Source organism: Hylobates moloch, unplaced genomic scaffold (assembly GCF_009828535.3).
Source record: "Hylobates moloch isolate HMO894 unplaced genomic scaffold, HMol_V3 SCAFFOLD_21, whole genome shotgun sequence".
Taxonomy (NCBI): Eukaryota; Metazoa; Chordata; class Mammalia; order Primates; family Hylobatidae; genus Hylobates; species Hylobates moloch.
In genome coordinates this window covers 47729426-47755551 of record NW_026652296.1, presented here as the reverse complement: position 1 = coordinate 47755551, position 26126 = coordinate 47729426, and the positions used below count along the sequence as shown (strand labels likewise).

The 26126-nt window shown below is 37.4% G+C and overlaps 1 protein-coding gene across 6 annotated transcripts in view; it reads right to left on the bottom strand.

Annotated features, from left to right (window-relative positions):
- The window catches only part of TASP1 (taspase 1), a 262432-nt gene that overhangs the window by 193845 nt on the left and 42461 nt on the right, over positions 1-26126 (bottom strand). For 5 of the 6 annotated variants that reach the window (XR_009211478.1, XR_009211479.1, XR_004245959.2 and 2 more), the window contains 2 exons: positions 14498-14618; positions 6144-6228 (listed from right to left, as the gene is read on the bottom strand). Coding sequence is in view for 3 of the 6 variants with exons in the window: in XM_032142309.2 (XP_031998200.1) it covers positions 6144-6228; positions 14498-14618 (206 nt within the window). In the remaining 3 variants the exon portion in view is untranslated. The remainder of the gene's footprint in view (positions 1-6143; positions 6229-14497; positions 14619-26126) is intronic. The other variant, XM_032142310.2, reaches the window with a different exon arrangement.

Sequence of the window (26126 nt, the reverse complement as noted above, 5' to 3'; positions counted from 1 at the left end):
AACAAATCATGAGTGATCTGTAAACTACTACAAGAGGCTGAAATTATGTGTAATCAGAATTCTGAATAGAAGAGACAGGGATTCAGAAAAAAATATCTGAAGAGATAATGAGGAATTTTTTTCCAAAAGTTGATGAAATATATATCCCCACACATCCAAAAAGCAAAAGGAACCCAAACCAAAGTTATAACAAGAAAACTATAAACCAGTATCACTCATAAACATAGATGTAAAAATTCTTTACCAAATATTAGCAAACTGAAGCCAACAATATATAAAAAGGATAATACATTATGACCAAGTAGAATTTATCCCAGGAATGCAAGTGCTGCTTTATCAGTCAAAAATCAACCAATCACTAAATTAGCTAACTAAATTTTTTAAATTATAAGATCATCTCAATAGATGCAGAAAAGCAATTTGACAAAGTACAATACCTATTCCTACTAAAGTTCTCAGCACACTAAGTGATATGGTTTGGCTGTGTCCCAACCCAAATCTCATATTGAATTGTAGCTCCCACAATATCCGTGTGTCATGGGAGGGACCCAGTGGGATATAACTGAATCATGGGAGCAGGTTTTTCCCATGCTGTTCTTGTGAGTAAATCTCATGAGCTTTGGCAGTTTTATAAAGGGCAGCTCCTCTGCACATGTTCTGTTGCCTGCCATCATGTAACGTAAGATGTACTTTTGCTCCTCCTTCGCCTTTTGCCAGGATTGTGAGGCTTCGCCAGCCACGTCGAACTATGAGTCCATTAAACCTCTTTTTTTTAATAAATTACCCAGTCCTGGGTATCTGTTCATAGCAGTATAAAAATGAGGTAATACATTAGGAAAAGAAGGGAACTTTCTCAACATGATCAAGAGCATCTGTGATTAACCTACAGCAATCATGATACTTAATGGTGAAAGACCAAATGCTTCTTCCCTAAGATCACAAACAAGGGAATGATGTCCACTCTCACACTTCTCTACTGTATATTGCATTGGAGGTTCCAGCCAATGCAATAAAGCATGAAAAAAATTAGTTAAAAGAATTTGGGTTAGAAATAAAACTATATTCATTCCCAGGAGACATAATATTTATGTAAAAAATCTTGGCTGGGCACAGTGGCTCACGTCTGTAATCCCAGCACTGTGGGAGGCTGAGGTGGGCAGATCACCTGTGGTCAGGTGTTCGAGATCAGCCTGGCCAACATGGCAAAACCCCTCCTCTACTAAAAATACAAAAATTAGCAGGGCATGGTGGCGCATGCCTGTAATCCTAGCTACTCAGGAGGCTGAGGCAGGAGAATTGCTTGAACCTAGGAGGCAGAGACTGCAGCGAGCCGAGATCATGCCATTGCACTCCAGCCCGGGCAACAGAGCGAGATTCCGAGACAGAAGAGGGGAGGGGAGGGGAGGGGAGGGGAAGGGAAGAGAAAGGGAGAGAGAGAGGGAGAAAGAAAGAAAGAAAGAAAAGAAAGAAAGAAGAGAGAAAGAAAGAGAGAGAGAGAGAAAGAAAGAGAAAGAAAGAAAAGAAAGAAAGAAAGAAAGAAAGAAAGAAAGAAAGAAAGAAAGAAAGAAAGAAAGAAAGAAAGAAAGAAAGAAAGAAAGAAAGAAAGAAAGAAAGAAAGAAAGAGAAAGAAAGGAGAGAAAGAAGGAAAGAAAGTCTTATGGAATCTATAAAAATGGGACTAAAACAAATAGATTTACCAAATTCCCATGATAGAATGTCAATATGTTAAAATCAATCACATTTCTACATACTGACAATGAACAGCTGGCAATTAACATGCTTAATTTCCATTTACCACAGCATCAAAAAAAAATGAAGTATCAGGTATAAATATAATAAAAGCTGTGCAAGATCTATACACTGGAAACTATAAAATCTTTGAGAGGGTTTAAAAATCTTAATAAATGCATATATTAGAATCACAATCAAAATTCTGGCAGGCTATTTACAGAAATGGAAAAACAAATTCTAAAATTCATATGAAAATGTAAAATATCTAAAATATCAGAACACTCAAACATAAAGTTGAAAACTATGTTTGTGAGAAAACCAGCTAGTTCCAGACAAGTGTAGCATTATAATATAATTTTAATAAAGAGGTAGCTATCACTTTCTCCCATATGTTTTCTCTTTGTAAAATATTAAAATGCTGCATATGTCCCCTTTGACAATTGCCTCATCTTACTCCCTCTTCCCCTGAGGTAATCACAGTGGGTTTAGTAACCTACTTTACAAGTCTTTTTTGTACATCTATGCACATATTTATGTATCCAAAGAAAATTATAGTATATGCTGTAATAATATGAAAGAATACACGGCAATGAGAAAATCAGGGTTATTGTTACCTAGGGGTAGGGCAGAGATGGGGGTCAGGGTGAGCATGGGGGACAGTAGAAGGAACAAGGAGTACATGTTAAATCTCTTCCCTTTTAACTTTGGAAAGAATTTTTAGATGTTGTATTACTCCTGGTAAGTGTTTCATTGAATGATCGTAAGACATCGTAGGTAGAAATGTAAATTGGCAGAGTTTAGTCTAGGCAGCTCCAAATCTTTCAGTGGTGTTTTATTTCCTATCCTAGATGGCAGAAAACAGGTATGCATCATAGTGTTTTGTAACGTTTTTAAGAAAACAGAAGTTGAAATGAACACATCATCAGAAACTTGATTTATTTACTCTACAATGTGAGACCTATTTCTGTGCACTGAATTGTGTCCACCCAAAAATTCATTTGTTGAAGCCCTAGCCCTCAATGTGATAATATTTGGAGATGGGGCTTTTGGGAAATAATCAGAGTTGGATAAAATGAGGGTAGGGCCCTCATGATATTATTAGTGTCTTTATAAGGAAGAAATGTTTCTCTCAACAACCCCTTCCCTACACCCCTATCTCTAGTGTAAGGACACAGTGAGAAGGCAAGCCAGAAAAGGAACCCTCACCAGAAACCAAACAAGCTGGAACCTAGATCTTGGACCTCTTAACTTCCAGAACTGTGAGAAATACTTTTCTACTGTTTGAGCCACTGAATTTAAGGTATTTTGTTAAGGCAGCCCAAGTAAACTAATTCTAACAGTAAGCCATGTTACTATACACACGTTTCTCTCCTTTTTTCTAATGCCACAGGTTATCTAATGACATAACTAGAAAACAGTTTATTTAGCCATTGATGGATATTTAGGTAGCTTACATTTTTATATTCTACAAGCAACAATGCTATAGCCTTCATGTGCTGTACAAGCCTTCTCATGAAGGCATTTGGTCTCAGGATAGAAATGCTGGAGCATACAGCGTGCATTTTCAATTTGTACTTAATAAATGATACCAAAATGTCTCTCAACTGGCTGTTTACGTTTCCATCAACAGCAGAAGAACCTATTTTTCTGCACCCTGAATAATACTGCACATTGTTGGTTTTTGTTAATTTTGCTACTTGAAAAAGGTGAAAATATCTTTTTTTTTTTTTTTTTTTTTACTAACAATTCCTTGATTAATACTATTGGGCACCTTTTAATGTATTTATATCTCATTAATATTTTCTTTCCCATAAATTGCCTATTTGTATCCTTTACTGATTTTTAAAATTTGGGTTGTCCTTTTCTTATTGATATTTTATAGTTCATAAACACTCTGGATAATCTTGTTTGCTACATATCCCGCAAATAATTTTTCTCAGTTCCAAAGGACATAGTCTTTTAATTCTGATCATAGTATCTTCACTTGTATAATAGGTACACATCTTCACTTATCGTATGTTTCAATACTTAGCTTTATTTTTTAACTTAATAAATTTTTTGCTGCCTCATAGTCATAATACTCTCCCATATTTTTTCCTAATATTTTTATACTACACTTTTTTACTTATGGGTTTGGGCTTTTTCTTAGTGATATGACATCGGAATTTAATGTTCTTGCACTAGGTAGTCAATTGCCCCAACACGATTTATTTAATACACCATTCTTCTTCCCTACAATGATTTGAGATGACACTGTTATCATAGACCAAATTCCCTCATGCACTGAGTCAGCTTCTAGACTTGCAGTTCTTGCTGATCTTTTTATCCATATCCATATCAACCTGTGTTAATTACTATAGTATTATATAAAAGTATCATGCTATCCATTAAGTACGTCCAACTCTTTCATCTGTTTTACAGCTGTCTTGACTATTCTTGTACACTTGTTCCTCCATATAAATTTGAGAATCTGCTTGGTAAACGCCATGAGGAGTGGGGGCAATGGGATTATGGTAGATTTGTAGGTGAACTTCAAAATACTTTTTACATGGTTTATGCTATTTTTCTTGCCAACCAAACAACTACATCTTTTTCTCCCTACTGGGTACATGTCTTCTAAATTGTTTAGTTTATGTTAATTAGGTTTTATACACAATAGGAAATATTGGGTGAAAGAACACAGTCATGTTTAAATGCACATTACAGAGAATATAAATCCAGAGACAATCTCTTTGCACTTATTACTCCCTTAAAAAGGTATGGATAGAAGGACTCCACATGCACCTACTGAACAAACACTTAGTAAATTATGGATTGGTAATCTCATGCCAGTTAAACAAAATAGCATGGGTTTAATATAAATCATTAGAAAAGCACGTGTAAGATTTTTTTTTTTTTTTTTTCGAGATGGAGTCTCGCTCTGTCGCCCAGGCTGGAGTGCAGTGGTGTGATCTCGGCTCACTGCAAGCTCCGCCTCCTGGGTTCACACCATTCTCCTGCCTCAGCCTCTAGGAGTAGCTGGGACTACAGATGCCCGCCACCATGCCCGGCTAATTTTTTGTACTTTTAGTAGAGACGAGGTTTCACCGTGGTCTCGATCTCCTGATCTCATGATCCGCCCACCTCGGCCTCCCAAAGTGCGGGGGTTACAAGGGTGAGCCACCACGCCCGGCTTTTCTCACTTTCAGAGTTATCAGGAAACTTACTGAAATCAATCCAACACATATTAGAAAGGATCTCAATAAATCAGATTTGCTTTCCCTCACCACTGCTTTATCAAAAACATGTAATATTAAAAATTAATATTTGAGATTTTTCTCATAATTGACTCTCTAGTGCCATAATTAAACTGGGACATATATAATTAAAATCTGAAATCTATCTGGGTAAAAGATTTAAGATTTTTCTAAACTATATTAATTTATTTTCTGTGACTTCAAAACACAGTAGAATCAAAGTGATTCCTACAGCACTGTCACCACAACTTTGAATACAGAACATTAATGTAACCTCCACAACCAGGCATGCTGAGCATAGACTAAGTGTGACAAGGTATTAAAGCATAAGTTTTAATATTGTTAGGCATGCTAACAGTATGGTGGCTATGTTCTGCAAACACAGAATTACTTATAAAACTATTTAAGGGTAAACTACAATGTCGGGGATTTGCTTTAAAATACTGTAGGGGCCAGGCACAGTGGCTCATGCCTATAATGCCAGCTCTCTGGGAGGCCAAGGCAGGAGGATTGCTTGAGTCCAGGAGTTTGAGATGAGCCTGGGCAGCATAGCAAGACCCCATCTCAACAAAAAATAAAAATAATGTCCAAGAACGGTGGCACACGCATGTAGTCCCAGCTACTCAGGAGGCTGAGGCAGGAGGATCTCTTGAGCCCAGGAGGTCAAGGCTGCAGTGAGCCATGACTATGCCACTGCACTCCAGCCTGGGTGACAGAGTGAGACCCTGTCTCAAAAATAAAATAAAACAAAATAAAAATAAAAACAAAAAACCCTATAGGAAAAAAACTGAGATGCATGAAACAGGTGAAGAACAGAACACTGGTAATTACTGAAGCTGTATCACAGGTTCATAAGGGCTATTTACTATATTCCATGTACTTTTATTCTAAGAACTTCTCAAAATTAAAAATTACTTTAGACTCTGGACTACAATGTGAAAGTTTAAGTTTCATAATAAAATGAGCCCAATTGAACACTGATCCCCTTTCTGCTTTAATCCATAATATTCTTTTCCATCAAAAACTTTATCAGCTGGACAAAATGTTCCAAGATCACGGAACAAAGTTTGTCTTCTTCTCAAAGGCATGCTACCTGGTATGTAACCAACGGCATCAGCCTTCTGTGGATAAAAATGCACTAAAGAGAGGGAAAGTCGGGAAGAACAAAGTGGTTACCAGGGAGGAATTCTGCCAGCCGAGAGCTTGCCCTTCTGCCCTTCACATAAGAGTCTGTTGGCAACTGAGACTGGGTTCTTGATTCCTATAAAAAAAAATTGGCAAAAAAGATGTCAGAAATGTCTTCCAGTTTCCCACTCCGTTTTGCAGTTGTTTCAATAAAACAACTTGAATATATCTTGGAAATTCTTTTTCGATATATCAAGTAATACTAATGAAAACCCTTAATAACCATGAGCAATCAGAGTTAAATCAAAAAATGTATGAAAACCTAGAAGAACGAATATAAAACACATATTCTCATGTTTTGTCATGTGCTATAGAAGCAAAGGCTGAATTGAAATACTACATATTTAAATTAGGTTCCTTTTTAATAGATTTCAGAATAGAGTTTTTAAAATGAACTGAAAATGTGATACTAGCTTACTATCAAAACTATATACATGCTCCAGGCATTTAGTGGCCACAAAACCATAAATTCCTTTTAAAGAATAAACATGATTATAAACAGCTTCAAATTGACCTTGGAGAGAAAAATTAATGGGGGAAAAATAAGCCAAAAATTTTAAATGTCACCTACAAAAGAGACAGAACGGGGAAATGTCCTTCAAATTGGGTAAGGGTGGGAGAAGAGGCCAACTGTGTAAAAGACTGTAACCTAAAATGTGGTTCAGATTCTTTCCAAGAGGCTAACCAGTATGTACAAGTGAGGTAATAGTGCGTATCCAAGAGAACTGACAGGATAGTTTGAGTGTGATAAACACTGTCAGGATGACAATGACAAAGACAATGACAGTGATGATGACAATGATGATGATGGTGGAAGGCAATGAAAGTAACTCCTAATGTGCTCCAGGCCCAGTGCCAAATTCTTAAATCTATCAGATGAGTTAGCTGATCCTTCAATTCTGTCATATAACCACACTTATTGATCCTATCTGATTAATGAGAAAACATTTATACAGAGGGTTAAGTTGCCTGCCCATGATCACAGCGCTGAGTTTTAACATGGAGGCAGCTAATATCGGAGACCATACCCTTCATCACTAATATATTCCTGCCTTTCAGGAAATTATGAATACAAACAAATCATCAGTGGGATATATAAAGAGACTACAAAAATTTAAATTAAGGCCAACAGATTGACTCCAAGCAAAACCAATTGTAGAAATGTAGCTCAATACCAAATCTTCCACAAAAAAAGTATGAAATAACAAAAAAAAAAAAAAAAAAGAAAAGCCCAAATCTGATCTCTTTACTTGTTCTTAAAACAATATAGTTCTGGATGTGATGATTCAATATTGTAAAGACATTCATCTTTTCCAAGTTAACTTATAAGTCCAAATCTTTAATCCAACTTATAAATCCAATTTATAACTTTATATTGTTTATAAATTAACAATTTATGTTATAAATTGGATTTATAAGTTATAAGTTATAAATTTATAAGTTATAACTTAGAGGTTATAAGTTATAACCTCTAAGTTATAAGTTATAAGTTACAACCTCTAAGTCATAACTTATAAGTTATAATTTAAGTTATAACTTATAAATTTATGTCATAACTTATAAGTTATAACCTATAAGTTATAATTTATGTTATAACTTATACATTTATAACACAACTCATAAATCCAATTTAACACTTATAAATCCAATTCTCCATCAAAACTTCAAAAGGATTTCCATGATACATGAGAAGCTGACTATTAATCAGGAAAATAAAACTTTGAAAAAGAAAAATGAAGAGTTATTTACCCTGCAAGATATCAGTTTTTTATTTGAAGCTATTCTAATTAAAAAACAGTGGTTTGAGTACAAAATAAACAAATGTCAATGAAATAGAATAAAGCTAAAGTTCAGAAACAAACACTTTTGAATTCAGGTATTTAATATTTCAAATCAGTAGGAAAAGGATAAACTACATATAAGAAGGAGAAAGAACACAGAGGTAAAAGCCTAAGAGTCAGACTACTTTGTAACTGTTCCAGTTAATCAGTTCATTGCTTCTCAGCTACAAATTCACCCTTTGTTGCCTGATGTGTGAAAATGGATAAGGGCCAAGTATGTTTCCTTTGCCAGCTAGCACAATAGGTAAGCTTTGTCAGTAGAGGACACTAAAGAAACACTGTAGGAGGAAAGTGTATCTTGCTCTCCAGACTTCACTTCTGGCCAATGTGGTACTCTTCTGTGCTAAGCGCCCACAGGGAGCAGCTTTCTCCAGCATTTGAACACCACGTTTTCTCCAGCTCCTGATTTGTGCCACAGCAGCATAGCTGAGAGCTCCAGAAAGAATGAGACCATACTCCAGTTCAGGTCATTGATCCCCACACCCACTTCTCAGCCCCATAGGCACACACAGCAAGTGTTCCACGGGGTGCCTGCGTAGTGAGCCAAAGCCCAATCTTTATCCTGCCCAAGGGAGGTTTAATTCTCACAGCATCTTGACCCCTGTGTGCCCACCTACCAGCCTGAGCTTGCCTCTGCCTCACAGGATTGATCCTACTCACACAATGACTGTAGACCAGCTATGGCCTGGGTAACCCAGCAACTTCTCTGCCATACGGTGAATGATAGCCACACCTTCTTCAGTGAAGTCTAAACCTACTTCCAAACGTGTTCTTCTTTGGGTATTCTCTCTCTGCCCTAGGATACATTTTTGAGTTCTCTTGCCATGATCATAGCGTTACTCTTCAATCACTGCTTAATAACTCTTTATATTAAACTTCTATTTAACCTATGGTATGGTTTCTGTCTTCTGGTTTTACCCAGACTAATACAATGTCCTTGGACAAACTACTCAATCTCTCTTGTGTCTCAGTTTCCTCATCTGTAAAGCATAGACCTCATGAGAGTATTGTGAGAATTAAATGATTTAAAAGCATAGACGTCATAATGGTATTACATAGGATAAAAGCATAGGCCTCATAACGGTATTACATAGGATAAAAGCATAGGCCTCATAAGGGTATTGTGAGAACTAAACGATTTAAAATATGTAAACCACTGGGCTGGACGGGGTGGCTCACGCCTGTAATCTCAGCACTTTAGGAGGCTGGTGGGTGGATCACCTGAGGTCAGGAGTTCAAGACCAGCTTAGCCGGCATGGTGAAACCCATCTTTACTAAAAATACAAAAATTAGCCAGGCGTGGTGGCACACACCTGTTATCCCAGTTACTCAGGAGGCTGAGGCAGGAGAATCACTTGAACCCAGGAGGCAGAGGTTGCAGTGAGCCAAGATCACACCACTGCACTCCAACCTCAGCCAACAGAGCGAGACTCCATCTCAAAAATAAATAAATAAATATGTAAACCACTGTAGAACAATGCCTACGGTATTACTGTCATTTAATAAACTGTACTTATTGTTATTCAATTAACTATGTAGGAACAATTTGCAGCCATTTCAGAAAAAAATGCATTCAAGAGGTAAATGAAAAATAAACTATACATATGTTAGAAGAAAATACAAGTAAATTGTGCTTATAAATTATGAGAGACTTTAAGAAACACAAAATACAAAAGCCACGAAAGAGAAAGTAGTAAGTTTGACAAACAAAAATGTTTAATTCCAATATGATTAAGGACATTATAAACAGAGTTAAACGGCAAGCCACACAAGAGGTATGCACAGGTAGTACACAGAGAAATGCTAATGGCCTTCAAACACACGAAATTTTATTAAATACCAATAAAACTTCATAATAAGAGAAATTAAAATTAAAACTAATTGAACCACCCTTTCTTAACTACCACAAAAAAGAAAGGATATAAAAGATCAGAACAAATAAATAACCAAACTGACCTAAGTGACACACACAGAGCACTGTACTCAACAACTCCAGAATACATATTCTTTTGAAGTTCACATGGAAATTTACCAAAACACACCATAATCTGGGCCATACAGCAAGTCTCTAAAAGCTTTAAGGGAGTGGTATCATACATAGTATATTCTCTGGCCACAGTGGAATTAAACTAGAAATCAATAAAGAAAGCTAACTAAAATGTCTTCAGGCAAATAAATTTGACAACTCATAAGAAATAGACAAATTCCTAGAAAAATGCACATGAAAAATAAAATATAATCATATGAATGTGAAAAATATTGAATCCTACTTTTTAAAACTTCCCACAAAGAAAACCCCATTAATTTGAAATAATTTATGAATTCCTTCAAACAATTAAAAAGAACTTATTCCAATCACATACAAACCTTTTCAAAGAATGGGAAAAAAAAAAAAAGTCCCCAACTCATTTTTTTTAATTATACTTTAGGTTTTAGGGTACATGTGCACAATGTGCAGGTTTGTTACATATGTATCCATGTGCCATGTTGTTTTGCTGCACCCATTAACTCGTCATTTAGCATTAGGTATATCTCCTAATGCTGTCCCTCCCCCCTCCCCCCACCCCACAACAGTCCCCGGAGTGTGATGTTCCCTTTCCTATGTCCATGAGTTCTCACTGTTCAATTCCCACCTATGAGTGAGAACATGTGGTGTTTGGTTTTCTGTCCTTGCGATAGTTTACTGAGAATGATGTTTTCCAGTTTCATCCATGTCCCTACAAAGGATATGAACTCATCATTTTTTATGGCTGCATAGTATTCCATGGTGTATATGTGCCACATTTTCTTAATCCAGTCTATCGTTGTTGGACATTTGGGTTGGTTCCAAGTCTTTGCTATTGTGAATAGTGCCACAATAAACATACGTGTGCATGTGTCTTTATAGCAGCATGATTTATAGTCCTTTGGGTATATACCCAGTAATGGGATGGCTGGGTCAAATGGTATTTCTAGTTCCAGATCCCTGAGGAATCTCCACACTGACTTCCACAATGGTTGAACTAGTTTACAGTCCCACCAACAGTGTAAAAGTGTTCCTATTTCTCCACATCCTCTCCAGCACCTGTTGTTTCCTGACTTTTTAATGATGGCCATTCTAACTGGTGTGGGATGGTATTTCACTGTGGTTTTGATTTGCATTTCTCTGATGGCCAGTGATGATGAGCATTTTTTCATGTGTTTTGGCTGCATAAATGTCTTCTTTTGAGATGTGTCTGTTCATGTCCTTTGCCCACTTTTTGATGGGGTTGTTTGTTTTTTTCTTGTAAATTTGTTTGAGTTCATTGTAGATTCTGGATATTAGCCCTTTGTCAGATGAGTAGGTTGCAAAAACTTTTTCCCATTCTGTAGGTTGCCTGTTCACTCTGATGATAGTTTCTTTTGCTGTGCAGAAGCTCTTTAGTTTAATTAGATCCCATTTGTCAATTTTGGCTTTTGTTGCCATTGCTTTTGGTGTTTTAGACATGAAGACCTTGCCCACGCCTATGTCCTGAATGGTATTGCCTAGGTTTTTTGTAGGATTTTAATGGTTTTAGGTCTAACATGTAAGTCTTTAATCCATCTTGAATTAATTTTTGTATAAGGTGTAAGGAAGGGATCCAGTTTCAGCTTTTTACCTATGGCTAGCCAGTTTTCCCAGCACCATTTATTAAATAGGGAATCCTTTCCCCATTGCTTGTTTTTGTCAGGTTTGTCAAAGATCACATAGTTGTAGATATGCGACATCATTTCTGAGGGCTCTGTTCTGTTCCATTGATCTATGTCTCTGTTGTGGTACCAGTACCATGCTGTTTTGGTTACTGCAGCCTTGTAGTATAGTTTGAAGTCAGGTAGCGTGATGCCTCCAGCTTTGTTCTTTTGGCTTAGGATTGACTTTGCGATGAGGGCTCTTTTTTGGTTCCATATGAACTTTAAAGTAGTTTTTTCCAATTCTGTGAAGAAAGTCATTGGTAGCTTGATGGGGATGGCATTGAATCTATAAATTACCTTGGGCAGCATGGCCATTTTCACGATATTGATTCTTCCAACCCATGAGCATGGAGTGTTCTTCCATTTGTTTGTATCCTCTTTTATTTCATTGAGCAGTGGTTTGTAGTTCTCCTTGAAGAGGTCCTTCACATCCCCTCTAAGTTGGATTCCTAGGTATTTTATTCTCTTTGAAGCAATTGTGAATGGGAGTTCACTCATAATTTAGCTCTCTTGTTTGTCTGTGATTGGTGTACAAGAATGCTTGTGATTTTTGTACATTGATTTTGTATCCTGAGACTTTGCTGAAGTTGCTAATCAGCTTAAGGAGATTTTGGGCTGAGACGATGGGGTTTTCTAGATATACAAAGCAGCCATAACAGGGTACAGAAACAAATTATCACACAGTCACCTAATTTCCCAAAACAATTCTGTGAGGAAAAGACTTCCTTTCAATAGAGGGTAATGGACCATTTGGATATCCATATGAGGAAAAAATAAATGTTGACCCCTGTGTTACATATACAAAAATTAATCTGAGCTTGATAAGAAAGCTAAATGTGAAGGATAAAAACAATACAATTACAGAAAGAAAAGAATGAAGATTATCTTCATAACTTTGAACAGGCAAAAACTTCTTAAACTACAAAGAGTTAATCACAAAAGAAAAGGTTGCTAACTTAAGCTTCATTAAAATCAGAAACTTCTGTTCATCAAAAAACACCATTAAGAGACTGCAAAGGCAAACCATAGACTGGGAGAAGATATCCATAATACATGTATCTTACAAAGGATTTGTATGTAAAATATTTAAAATACTCCAACAAATCAATAAAAGATATAATCAAATAAAAATCTGCAAAAGATGCAAATATGCACTTCTCAATAAGGCTATCTAAATGGTCAATAAGCATATGAAAAGGCTGTTATAAGTCACTAGGGACACTCAAATTGAATACCACTACACACATAAGTCACTAGGGACACTCAGTAATACCACTACACACATATCAAAATGGCTGAATTTTAAAAACAATAACAATACCAAAAATTGGCAAGGATGCAGAGTAACCGAAAAGCTCCTACACTGCTAGTGGGAGTATAAATTGCAACAATTACTTTTGCAAACCGGCAGTATCTATTAAAACAAAATATATATGCACATGTACCTAAACAAGTACATATGTGGCCAGGTACGGTGGCTCATGCCTATAATCCCAGCACTTTGGGAGGCCGAGGCTGGCAGATCACTTGAGGTCAGGAGTTCAAGACTAGCCTGGCCAACATGGTGAAACCCTGTTTCTACTAAAAATACAAAAATTAGCCAGGCATTGTAGTGGGTGCCTGTAATCCCAGCTACTTAGGCTGAGGCAGAAGAATCAATTGAACCCGGGAGGCAGAGGTTGCAGTGAGCCGAGATCACGCCACTGCACTCCAGGCTGGGTAACAGAGTGAGACTCCATCTCAAAAAAAAAAAAAAAAAAAAAAAACAGAAGTACATATGTCTACCAAAAGACATGTAAGATAATATTCACTGAAGCTTTACTCAAAAAAGTAAAAAGCTAGAAATTTCATATGCCCATTAAGAGGAGAGTAAATACAGAAGTTATGGTATATTCATTCAATGAAATACTACTAAGCAGGAAAAAATAAAATACTACTGACACAAAACATGGATCCATCTCACAGGCATAACATTAAGCCAAAGAAAACAGACACAGAAGTGTCTGATTCCACCCATGTAAATTTTAGGAACAGGCAAATTAATCTATGGTACCCAAAGTTAGCACGGGGGGAGAGAGCACAAGAAGTATGGACCAAGGAGAAGCATAAAGGGCCCTTCCGGGATTATGAAAATGTTCTACATTTTGACATGGAAATGTTTAATGTCTTGATCTAGGTGGTGGCTTATATGGCGTCTACATCTAAAAATTCATGAAGCGGTACACATAAAATACATACTTCATGTATATTTTGCTTTAATAAATGAATTATAAAACATGAGACATATCTTTATGTACTGATGTCAAAAAAATCTCCAAAAGATTATACTTAAATCTAAAAAGTTTATAATAATTAACACATTTATTTTTTAAGAAAACAAATACAGGCACAAAATAAAACTGTGTTTCTATTACATAAAAATATAGATAAAAGCACTGGATTTTTACTGGTTAAACCCCATGGGGAAAGGAAATGAGATAGGAAAGATTTGGAGGATCAAAGGTAAATTTTATTTATATTACCTGAAATTTTTTACAACAAAAAATATAGTATGTATTTCAAATTGTAAAATTAATATGCTAAATCAAGTCTTAAATGTCTTTAATCTCTTCAAGGGATACAGGAGAATGATCAAATTCAAACCAAAAACTATTTATAACTAAGACGTATGTTTTAAATTCAATAAAAAAAGAATATTTGTTTTAAACACTACTCCAAGCAGAAATGGTGAAAAAGACTGTAATCATCTTTAGAAGGCATGAAATGGTCACGTGCATGATTTTCCAAAGATAGTAGGTCATAATGCCCACATACCACTCAGTGCTCCAACTGCTCCAAAATTTAAGGATTTTCCATCCATTATGCTGGCATCACACTCAATTTCACCTAACAGATTTAGATTAGATCCCATTCCTGCATTTGTAAAAGGAGAATCCTAAAAAACAAAAACAAAAATTAAAATATCATTAGTCTTAAAAAAGTATTAATGCCAATCCTTCATGAAATTTTCTAAAAACTAGAAGGTGAGAGAATACTTCCCAACACATCGTATGATGCCAATACCATCCTGATGTTAAAACATGACAAAGATAGCAGCAGCAAAGTACAGATCAATATACTTTGTAAATATTGACCAAAAAAATCATCAAAGAAATACCAGCAAAACAAATCCAGCAAAATATAAAAGGGACTGTATATCACAAACAAGAGGAAAGTAAGATTGGTTTAATATCTGAAAATCAATGTAATACCCTGTATTAATAAAATACAGGGAAAAAAACATGATTGTATCAAAAAAAGAAACACAGAAAAAAGGCATCTGACAAAATCCAACACCCTTTCATGAGAAAAACAGAAAACTAGATAAGGGAACTTCTTAACTTGACAAAGGGGATCAATGAAAAGGCCAGGCCAGGCGCAGTGGCTCACACCTGTAATCCTAACACTTTGGGAGGCCGAGGTGGGAGTATCACTTGAGCCTAGCTGTTCAAGACCACTCTGGGCAACACAGTGAGACACCATCTGTACAAAAAAATTTAAAACTTAGCCAGGCGTGGTGGTATGCATCTGTGGTGCCAGCTGCTCGGGAGGCTGAGGTTGGAGATCACTGAAGCCTAGGAGATTGAGGCTCCACCAAACCATAATTACACCAAAAAATAAAGTCCAGAGTTAACATTATAATTAATGGTGAAAGACTGGATGCCTTCCCCTAAGATCAGGAACAAGACAAGGATATCCACTCTCAGTACCTATTCGCCAATATACTGCACAATCTAACCAGACAATTAGACAAAGAGAAAAAGAAAGGAAGGAAGGAAGGAAGGAAAGAAGGAAGGAAGGAAGGAAGGGTCGGTCGGTCTAGATTGGAAAGGAAGAAGTAAAATTGTCTGTTTCAAGATAACATGACCCTGTATGTAGAAAATCCTAAAGACTCCACTAAAAAAAAATTAGAATTAATAAGTTTAGGAAGGCTGCAGGATATGAGATTAATATGCAAAAATCAATTGGATTTTTATATATTAGCAATAAACAATCTGAAAATGAAATCAAGAAAATCTCACAATAACATCAAAAACAAAGAAACAAATACATTTTTAAAATAAGTATAAGACTTGTATGCTAAAAACCGTAAAACACATTGAAAAAATTTCTAATTCAATACCTAAAGAGGTGGAAAAGCATTCTATGTACGTGGACCAGAAGGCTTAATGTTGTTACAATGGCAATACTCCCCAAATCAATCTAATTCAAATTAATCCTTTATCAAATCCTAGCTACTTTTTTTGGCAGAAACTGACAGGCTGATCCTAAAATTCATATGGAAATGCAAGAGACCCAGAATAACCAAAACAATCTTGAAAAGAACAGAACTGAAGGACTCATACTTCTAGGTTTTATAACTTACTACAAAACTACAGTAATCAAGACAGTGTAATATAGACATATAGCTAAGGATAGATATATAAATTGATATAATAGAATTGAGAATCCAGAAATAATACACCCTTATACTTATAATCAATTCAACAAGGTTGCAACAACAATTCAATAAAGAAGGTATAGTCTTTCGTGGGTTTTTTTTTCTTTTTTTGAGATGGAGTCTTGCTCTGTTGCACAGGCTGGAGTGCAGTGGCATGATCTCGGCTCACTGCAAGCTCCGCCTCCTGGGTTCATGCCATTCTCCTGCCTCAGCCTCTTGAGTAGGTGGGACTACAGGCACCCACTACCATGCCCGGCTAATTTTTTGTATTTTTAGTAGAGACACGGTTTTCACCGTGTTAGCCAGGATGGTCTCGATCTCCTGACCTCGTGATCCATCTGCCTCAGCCTCCCAAAGTGCTGGGATTACAGGCATGAGCTACCACGCCTGGCCAGAAGGTACAGTCTTTTCAGTAAATGGTACTGGGACAATTAGATATCCATATGTAAGAAAATGAAGTTGGACCCCTATCTCACACCATGTATAAAAATTAACTCAAAGTGGACCAAAGGCCTATATGTAAGAGCTAAAACTACCTAACTCTTCAAAGAAAACATAACAACAAATGTTCATAACCTTGGATAACAAAATAGTTCCAGATTTGACACCAAAAATACAAACAACCAAAGAAAAAACTAGGTAAATAGGACTTCATCAAAATCTAAAACTTTTATTTCAAAGGACACCATAAAGAAAATAGGGGAAAAAAAACACAAAATGGAAGAAAAAATTGCAAGCCATGTATCTAATAAGGGATTTATATCCAGAATATATATTTAAAAAAATTCTACAACTCTAAAAAGAAAAAGATGACACAATTTAAAAATGGGAAAAGAATATGAATTAACATTTCTCCAAATAAGATATATAAATCAACAGTAAGCACATGAAAAGATATTCGTGCAATTCCACTCCAGCCTGGGCAATAAAGTGAGACCCTGTCTCTAAAAATAAACAGATAAAAATCAATTCTAAAAATAGAAAAATGTGGCCAGGCATGGTGGCTCACACCTGTAATCCCAGCACTTTGGGAGGCCGAGGCAGGCAGATCACTTGAGGCCAGGAGTTTGAAACAAGCCTGGCCAACATGGTGAGATGCTGTCTCTACTAACAATACAAAAATTAGCCGGGCATGGTGGTGGGCATCTGTAATCGCAGCTACTCAGGAGGCTGAGGCACGAGAATCGCTCGAACCCAGGAGGCAGAGGTTGTAGTGAGCCAAGATCTTGCACCACTGCACTCCAGCCTGGGTGACACAGTGAGACTCTGTCTCAAAAAAAGAAAATGTTCAACATCTTTTGTCATCAGGAAAAGGCAATCAAAACTCACAACAAAATACTACTACAAACCCACAAGGATGGCTATAATCATACAGATAACAACACATGTTGGGAAGGATGTACGGACATGCAAGTAAGCAGAATAATATGGCCCACAACCAGAAGAAATATCAAATAATAACAAACGCAGAAATGACAACAATGACAGAATTAGTGAACAATTTCAACGTTAGCTAACAATGTTAAACTCGATCATATAAACATACTCTATATGTTCAGGTAGGTATATGAAAGCATTAGCAAAAGAAGGAAAGAAAAAACAACTGTAAAAATTTTTGACCAGGCACAGCAGCTCACACCTGTAATCCCAGCACTTTGGGAGGCCAAGGTGGGAGGATTACAAGGTCAGGCGTTCGAGACTAGCCTGGCCAACATGGTGAAACCCTGTCTCTACTAAAAATACAAAAATTAGCTGGGCATGGTGGTGCTCACCTGTAATCCCAGCTACTCAGGAGGCTGAGGCAGGAGGATCACTTGAACCCAGGAGGTGGAGGTTGCAGTGAGCTGAGATCATGCCACTGCACTCTACCCTGGGTGACAGAGCGACACACTGTCTCAAAAAAAAAAAAAAAAAAAAAAAATTAAAATTTTTAGAGATGAAATAGAGAATAATTTAAGGTAAAGGCACTTTGAAAATGGTTAACAGTAAATTTGGCACTGCAGAAGAAAATAGCAATAAACGTAATAATATAGCAATAGAAATTATCGAAATAAATGACAAAGTGAAAAAAATACTAAGAAAAGGAAAAAGAAGAAAAAGAAAAGTAGGAGGAAAAGAAATAAAAAGCAGTACTGGAGAAGAATGGGAAATATCAAATAATCCAACATGCATGTAACTGGAGTCCCAAATAAAAGTAGAAAAATGGATGAACAATAAAAATACTAGCCAAAAATTATCCAAACTTAATAAACACTATAAACATACAAATCCAAGAAGCTCAACAATCCCCAAATAAATGAAATATGAATAAAAATACAACAGAGTACATCATAATCAAAATGCTGAAAACCAGTAATAAAATCTTAAGAGCAACAAGAGCAAAAAGACACAAGTGAAAATGAACAAAAATATTAAAGCAGATTTCTGGTCAGAAACAATGCAAGACGGAAGACAATGGAGTAATCTCTTTCAAGAACTAAGAGAGGAAACAAACTAAAAACTGAGAAAACTACAAAATCTTCATTATGTAAAGGCAAAATAAAGACTTCTTCAGACACACAAAAATTGGGATAATTTTTCACCAGCAAACCTACACTATAAGTAATGTTAAAGGATATTCTACAAGCCAAACAAAAAAGACACCACATGTAAATCTGGGATATGCAAAAGAATGAAAGTGATTAATACTCTAAATAAGTGGGAAGATATAAAGAACTTTTAACTCATTTTCAAAGTGTTTCAAATGATAATTGTTTAAAGCAAAAATACTAACAATGTATCATGGGGTTTATAACATATACAGGTGCAAACTATAGGGCACAAGTAGCACAAAGATTGTGAGGAATGAATGGAAGTGTATTGTTACAAGCTTCTGACATTATACATGAAAGTCTACAGTATTAATATAATTTGAAAGCAGACTATGATAATCCAAAAGTGTATTTTGCAAATGGTAGCGCAACTACTAAAAAAATAAAAGAAGTATAGCTAATAGGACAAAAGTGGAGAAAAACATGGTTCATCTTTTTTAAATCCTCAAAAGATAGCATAAGAAGAAGAAATAAGAACAAAGTGGAGATGAAAAGAATAGAAAATAAGATGATCGCTTTATATGCAGCCATATCAACAATTATATTAAATTCAGCTGGGCATGGTGGCGCACACCTGTAATCCCAGCACTATGGGAGGTGGGGGGGGGTGGATCACGAGGTCAGGAGTTCAAGACCAGCCTGGCCAACATGGTGAAATCTTGTCTCTACTAAAAATAAAAAAATTAGCTGGGCATGGTGGCGGGCACCTGTAATCCCAGCTACTCGGGAGGCTGAGGCAGGAGAATCACCTGAAACCAGAAGGCAGAGGTTACAGTGAGCCAAGATAGTGGCACTGTACTCCAGCTTGGTCAATGAAAGCGAAACTCTGTCTCAAAAAAAAAAAAAAAAAAATTTATATTCAAATTGTCTAAGTACTTGAATTAGAGGCTCACTGTCAGAAAACTTTACAAGAAACTGTACTTAATTATAAAAGCATAGATAGCTAAAAGTAAAAGCATATTAGAAGATATTACCAAAAATATATCAAAACATCCCTTCTCTCATTGCTCATATTAGTGATGTCTGACTCTTCTTTTACATTTCTAATCAGTCTGGCTTATTTTTTTTTTTTTTTTTTTTTTTTGAGAGGGATTCTCGCTCTGTCGCCCAGGCTGGAGTGCAGTGGCGTAATCTTGGCTCACTGTAAGCTCCGCCTCCCGGGTTCACACCATTCTCCTGCCTCAGCCTCTCCGAGTAGCTGGGACTACAGGCGCCCGCCACCACGACCAGCTAATTTTTTTTTTGTATTTTTAGTAGAGACAGGGTTTCACCATGGTCTCGATCTCCTGACCTCGTGATTCGCCCGCCTCGGCCTCCCAAAGTGCTGGGATTACAAGCGTGAGCCACCGTGCCCAGCCCAGTCTGGCTTATGTTGATAAATTTTATTAATCTTTTAAAGAACTAACTTAATTATTGGTTTGGTTGACTTTCTGTTTTTGATTTCATTGATTTCTACTTTCATCTTTATAATTTTCTCTTCTTTTTGCATACTTTGGTTATGACATGCTTCTCTTTTTCTAGTTTCTTAAAATGACAGGTTAAATTACTGATTTGAGGTCTTCCTTCTTTTCTAATAAGCACTGAATGCTACAAATTTCTTCAGAACGAGGAACATCATCCCTCTTGAAAATACATGCAAAAATCCTTAATAAAATATTAACAAATCTAATTCAGCAATATATAAAAAGAACAACACATTACAGCCAAGTGAAATACATCCCAACAATACAAGACTAGTCCAACATTAGAAAATCAATTAACAGACTAGGAAAAATCACATGATCATATCAACACTTGCTGCAAAAACATCCTAAAAATAATTCAGTATCCATTCATGATGTTAAAAACTCTCAGAAATCTAGGAATAGAAGAGAATTTCCTTAACTTAATTAACTTAAAAATGATAATACATCATAACCAAGTAGCATTTATTCCAGAAATGCAAGGCTGATTAAACAGTTAAAAAAAAAAATTGCCTTCCATTCCATGATGGCCAAATAGGAACAGCTCAGGTCTGCAGCTCCCAACGTGACCGATGCAGAAGACAAGTGATTTCTGCATTTCCAATTGAGGTACCTGGTTCATCTCACTGGGACTGGCTGGACAGTGGGTGGAAGCCACAGAGGGTGAGCCAAAGCAGGGTGGGGCGTCACCTCACCCAGGAAGCACCAGGGGTCAGAGGATTTCCCTTTCCTACTGAAGGGAAGCCATGACAGACTGTACCTGGAAAAACAGGACACTCCTGACAAAATACTGTGCTTTTCCCATGGTGTTAGCAGCCAGCAGACCAGGAAATTCTCTCCCATGCCAGGCTCGGCAGGTCCCACACCCACAGAGCCTTGCTCACTACTAGCGCAGCAGTCTGAGATCAACCTGCGAGGCTGCAGCCTGGTGCAGGGAGGGGCGTCCACCATTGCTGAGACTTGAATACGGAAACGAAGTGGCTGGGAAGCTCGAACTGGGCGGAGCCCACCGCAGCTCAGCAAGGCCTACTGCCTCTACAGACTCCACCTCTGTGGGGAGGGCATAGCTGAACAAAAGGCAGCAGAAACTTCTGCAGACTTAAACGTCCCTGTCTGATAGCTCTAAAGACAGTGGTGGTTCTCCCAGCATTGCATTTCAGCTCTGAGAACGGACAGACTGCCTCCTCAAGTGGGTCTCTGAGCCCTGTGTAGCCTAACTGGGAGACACCTCCTAGTAGGGGCTGACAGACACCTCATACAGGCGGGTGCCCCTCTGAGACATAGCTTCCAGAGAAAGGATCAGGTAGCAATATTTGCCATTCTGCAATATTTGCTGTTCTGCAGCCTCTGCTGGTGATACCCAGGCAAACAGGGTCTGGAGTGGACCTCTAGCAAATTCCAACAGACCTGCAGCTGAGGGATATGACTGTTAGAAGGAAAACTAACAAACAGAAAGAAATAGCATCAACATCAACAAAAAGGACATCCACACCAAAACCCTATCTGTAGGTCACCAACATCAAAGACCAAAGGTAGATAAAACCACAAAGATGAGGAGAAACCAGAGTAGAAAAACTGAATATTCTAAAAACCAGAGCACCTCTTCTCCAAAGGATCACAGCCCTTCGCCAGCAATGGAACAAAGCTGGATGGAGAATGACTTTGAGGAGCTGACAGAAGTAGGCTTCAGAAGGTCGGGAATAACAAACTTCTCCAAGCTAAAGGAGCATGTTCTAACACATTGCAAGAAGCTAAAAACCTTGAAAAAAGCTTAGACAAATGGCTAACTAGAATAAACAGTGTAGAAAAGACCTTAAATGACCTGATGGAGCCGAAAACCATGGCATGAGAACTTCATGACACATGCACAAGCTTCAATAGCTAATTCGATCAAGTGGAAAAAAGGATATCAGTGATTGAAGATCCAATTAATGAAATAAAGTGAGAAGATAAGAATAGAGAAAAAAAGAGTAAAAAGAAACAAACAAAGCCTTCAAGAAATATGGGACTATGTGAAAAGACCAAACCTACATCTGACTGGTATACCCCAAAGTGACAGGGAGAATGGAACCAACTTGGAAAACACTCTTCAGGATATTATCCAGGAGAACTTCCCCAACCTTGCAAGGCAGGCCAACATTCAAATCCAGGAAATACAGAGAACACCACAAAGATACTCCTCGAGAAGAGCGACTCCAAGACACATAACTGTCAGATTCACCAAGGTTGAAATGGAGGAAAAAATGTGAAGGGCAGCCAGAAAGAAATGTTGGGTTACCCACAAAGAGAAGCCCATCAGACTAACAGCTGATCTCTTGGCAGAAACCGTACAAGCCAGAAGAGAGTGGGGGCCAATATTCAACATTCTTAAAGAAAAGAATTTTCAACCCAGAATTTCATATCCAGCCAAACTAAGCTTCCTAACTGGAGAAATAAAATCCTTTAAAGACAAGCAAATGCTGAGATTTTGTCACCACCAGGCCTGCCTTACCAGAACTCCTGAAGGAAGCACTAAACATGGAAAGGAACAACCGGTATCAGCCACTGCAAAAATATGCCAAATTGTAAAGACCATCCATACTATGAAGAAACTATATCAATTAATGGCAAAATAACCAGCTAACATCATAGTGACAAGATCAAATTCACACATCACAATATTAACCTTAAATGTAAATGGGCTAAATGCCCCAACTAAAAGACACAGACTGGCAAATTGGATAAAGAGTCAAGACCCATCAGTGTGCTGTATTCAGGAAACCCAACTCACGTGCAGAGACACACATTGGCTCAAAATAAAGGGGTGGAGGAAGATCTAACAAGCAAATGCAAAGCAAAAAAAAAAGCAGGGGTTGCAATCCTAGTCTCTGATAAAACAGACTTTAAACCAACAAAGATCAAAAGAGACAAAGAAGGCCATTACATAATGGTAAAGGGATCAATTCAACAAAAAGAGCTAACTATCCTAAATATATATGCACCAAATACAGGGGCACCCAGATTCATAAAGGAAGTCCTGAGAGACCTAAAAAGAGATTTAGACTCCCACACAATAATAATGGGAGACTTTAACATCCCACTGTCAATACTAGACAGATCAATGAGACAAAGGTTAACAAGGACATCCAGGACTTGAACTCAACTCTGCACCAAGGAGACCTAATAGACACCTACAGAAGTCCCCCCGCCCCAAATCAACAGAATATACATTCTTCCCAGCACCACATCGAACTTACTCTAAAATTGACCACATAATTGGAAGTAAAGCACTCCTCAGCAAATGTAAAAGAACAGAAATCACAACAAACTGTCTCTCAGACCACAGTGCAATCAAATTAGAACTCTGGATTAAGAAACTCACTCAAAACCGCACAACTGCCAGGTGCAGTCACACCCGCCTGTAATCCCAGCGTTTTGGGAGGCTGAGGGCAGATCACCTGAGGTTAGGAGTTCGAGACCAGACTGACCAACATGGAGAAACCCCGTCTCTACTAAAAATACAAAAAAATTAGCCAGGCATGGTGGCACATGCCTGTAATCCCAGCTACTCGGGAGGCTGAGGTAGGAGAACCGCTTGAACCCAGGAGGTGGAGGTTGCAGTGAGCCAAGATCACACCATTGCACTCCAGCCTGGGCAACAAGAGTGAAACTCAGTTTAAAAAAAAAAAAAAAAAAAAAAAAAAAACCGCACAACTACATGGAAACTGAACAACCTGCTCCTGAATGACTACTGGGTACATAACGAAATGAAGGCAGAAATAAAAATGTTCTTAGAAACCAATGAGAACAAAGACACAACATACCAGAATCTCTGGGACACATTTAAAGCAGTGTGTAGAGGGAAATTTATAGCACTAGATGCCCACAAGAGAAAACAGGAAAGATCTAAAATCAACACCCAAATATCACAATTAAAAGAACTAGAGAAGCAAGAGCAAACACATTCAAAAGCTAGCAGAAGGCAAGAAATAACTAAGATTAGAGCACAATTGAAGGAGACAGAGACACAAAAAACCCTTCAAAAAATCAATGAATCCAGGAGCTGGTTTTTTGAAAAGATCAACAAAATAGACTGCTAGCAACACTAATAAAGAAGAAAAGAGAGAAGAATCAAATAGACGCAATAAAAAATGATAAAGGGGATATCACCACCGATCCCACAGAAATACAAACTACCATCAGAGAATACGATAAACAACTCTATGCAAATAAATTAGAAAATCTAGAAGAAATGGATGAATTCCTGGACACACACACCCTCCCAAGACTAAACCAGGAAGAAGCTGAATCTCTGAATAGACCAGTAAGAGGCTCTGAAATTGAGGCAATAATTAATAGCCTACCAACCAAAAAAAGTCCAGGACAGACAGATTCACAGCCAAATTCTACCAGAGGTACAAAGAGGAGCTGGTACCATTCCTTCTGAAACTATTCCAGTCAATAGAAAAACAGAGAATCCTCCCTAACTCATTTTATGAGGCCAGCATCATCCTTATACCAAAGCCTGGCAGAGACACAACAGAAAAAGAGGATTTTAGACCAATATCCTTGTTGAACATCGATGCAAAAATCCTCAACAAAATACTGGCAAACCAAATCCAGCAGCACATCAAAAAGCTTATCCATCACAATCAAGTCGGCTTCATCCCTGGGATGCAAGGCTGGTTCAACATACGCAAATCAATAAACATAATTCATCACATAAATAGAACCAACAACAAAAACCATATGATTATCTCAACAGATGCAGAAAAGGCCTTTGACAAAATTCAACAGCCTTCATGCTAAAAACTTTCAATAAACTAGGTACTGATGGAACGCATCTCAAAATAATAAGAGTTATCTATGACAAACCCACAGCCAATATCATACTGGATAGGCAATAGCTGGAAGCATTCCCTTTGAAAACTGGCACAAGACAAGGATGCCCTCTCTCAGCACTCCTATTCAACACAGTGTTGGAAGTTCTGGCAAGCGCAATCAGGCAAGAGAAAGAAATAAAGGGTATTCAATTAGGAAAAGAGGAAGTCAAATTGTCCCTATTTGCAGATGACATGATTGTATATTTAGAAAACCCCATCGTCTCAGCCCAAAATCTCCTTATGCTGATAAGCAACTTCAGCAAAGTCTCAGGATACAAAATCAATGTGCAAAAATCACAAGCATTCCTATACACCAATAACAGACAAACAGAGAGCCAAATCATGAGTGAACTCCCATTCACAGTTGCTACAAAGAGAACAAAATTCCTAGGAATCCAACTTACAAGGGATGTGAAGGACCTCTTCAAGGAGAACTACAAACCACTGCTCAATGAAATAAAAGAGGACACAAACAAATGGAAGAACAGTCCATGCGCATGGATAGGAAGAATCAATGTCATGAAAATGGCCATACTGCCCAAGGTAATTTATAGATTCAATGCCATCTCCACCAAGCTACCAATGACTTTCTTCACAGAATTGGAAAAAACTACTTTAAAGTTCATATGGAACCAAAAAAGATGCCACATTGCCAAGACAATCCTAAGCCAAAAGAACAACGCTGGAGGCATCACACTACCTGACTTCAAACTATACTACAAGGCTACAGTAACCAAAACAGCATAGTACTGGTACCAAAACAGAGATATAGACCAATGGAACAGAACAGAGGCCTCATAAATAGCACTACACATCTACAACCATCTGATCTTTGACAAACCTGACAAAAACAAGAAATGGGGAAAGGATTCCCTATTTAATAAATTGTGCTGGGAAAACTGGCTAGCCACATGTAGAAAGCTGAAACTGGATCCCTTCCTTACACCTTATACAAAAATTAATTCAAGATGGATTAAAGACTTACATGTTAGACCTAAAACCATAAAAACCCTAGAAGAAAACCTAGGCAATACCATTCAGGACACA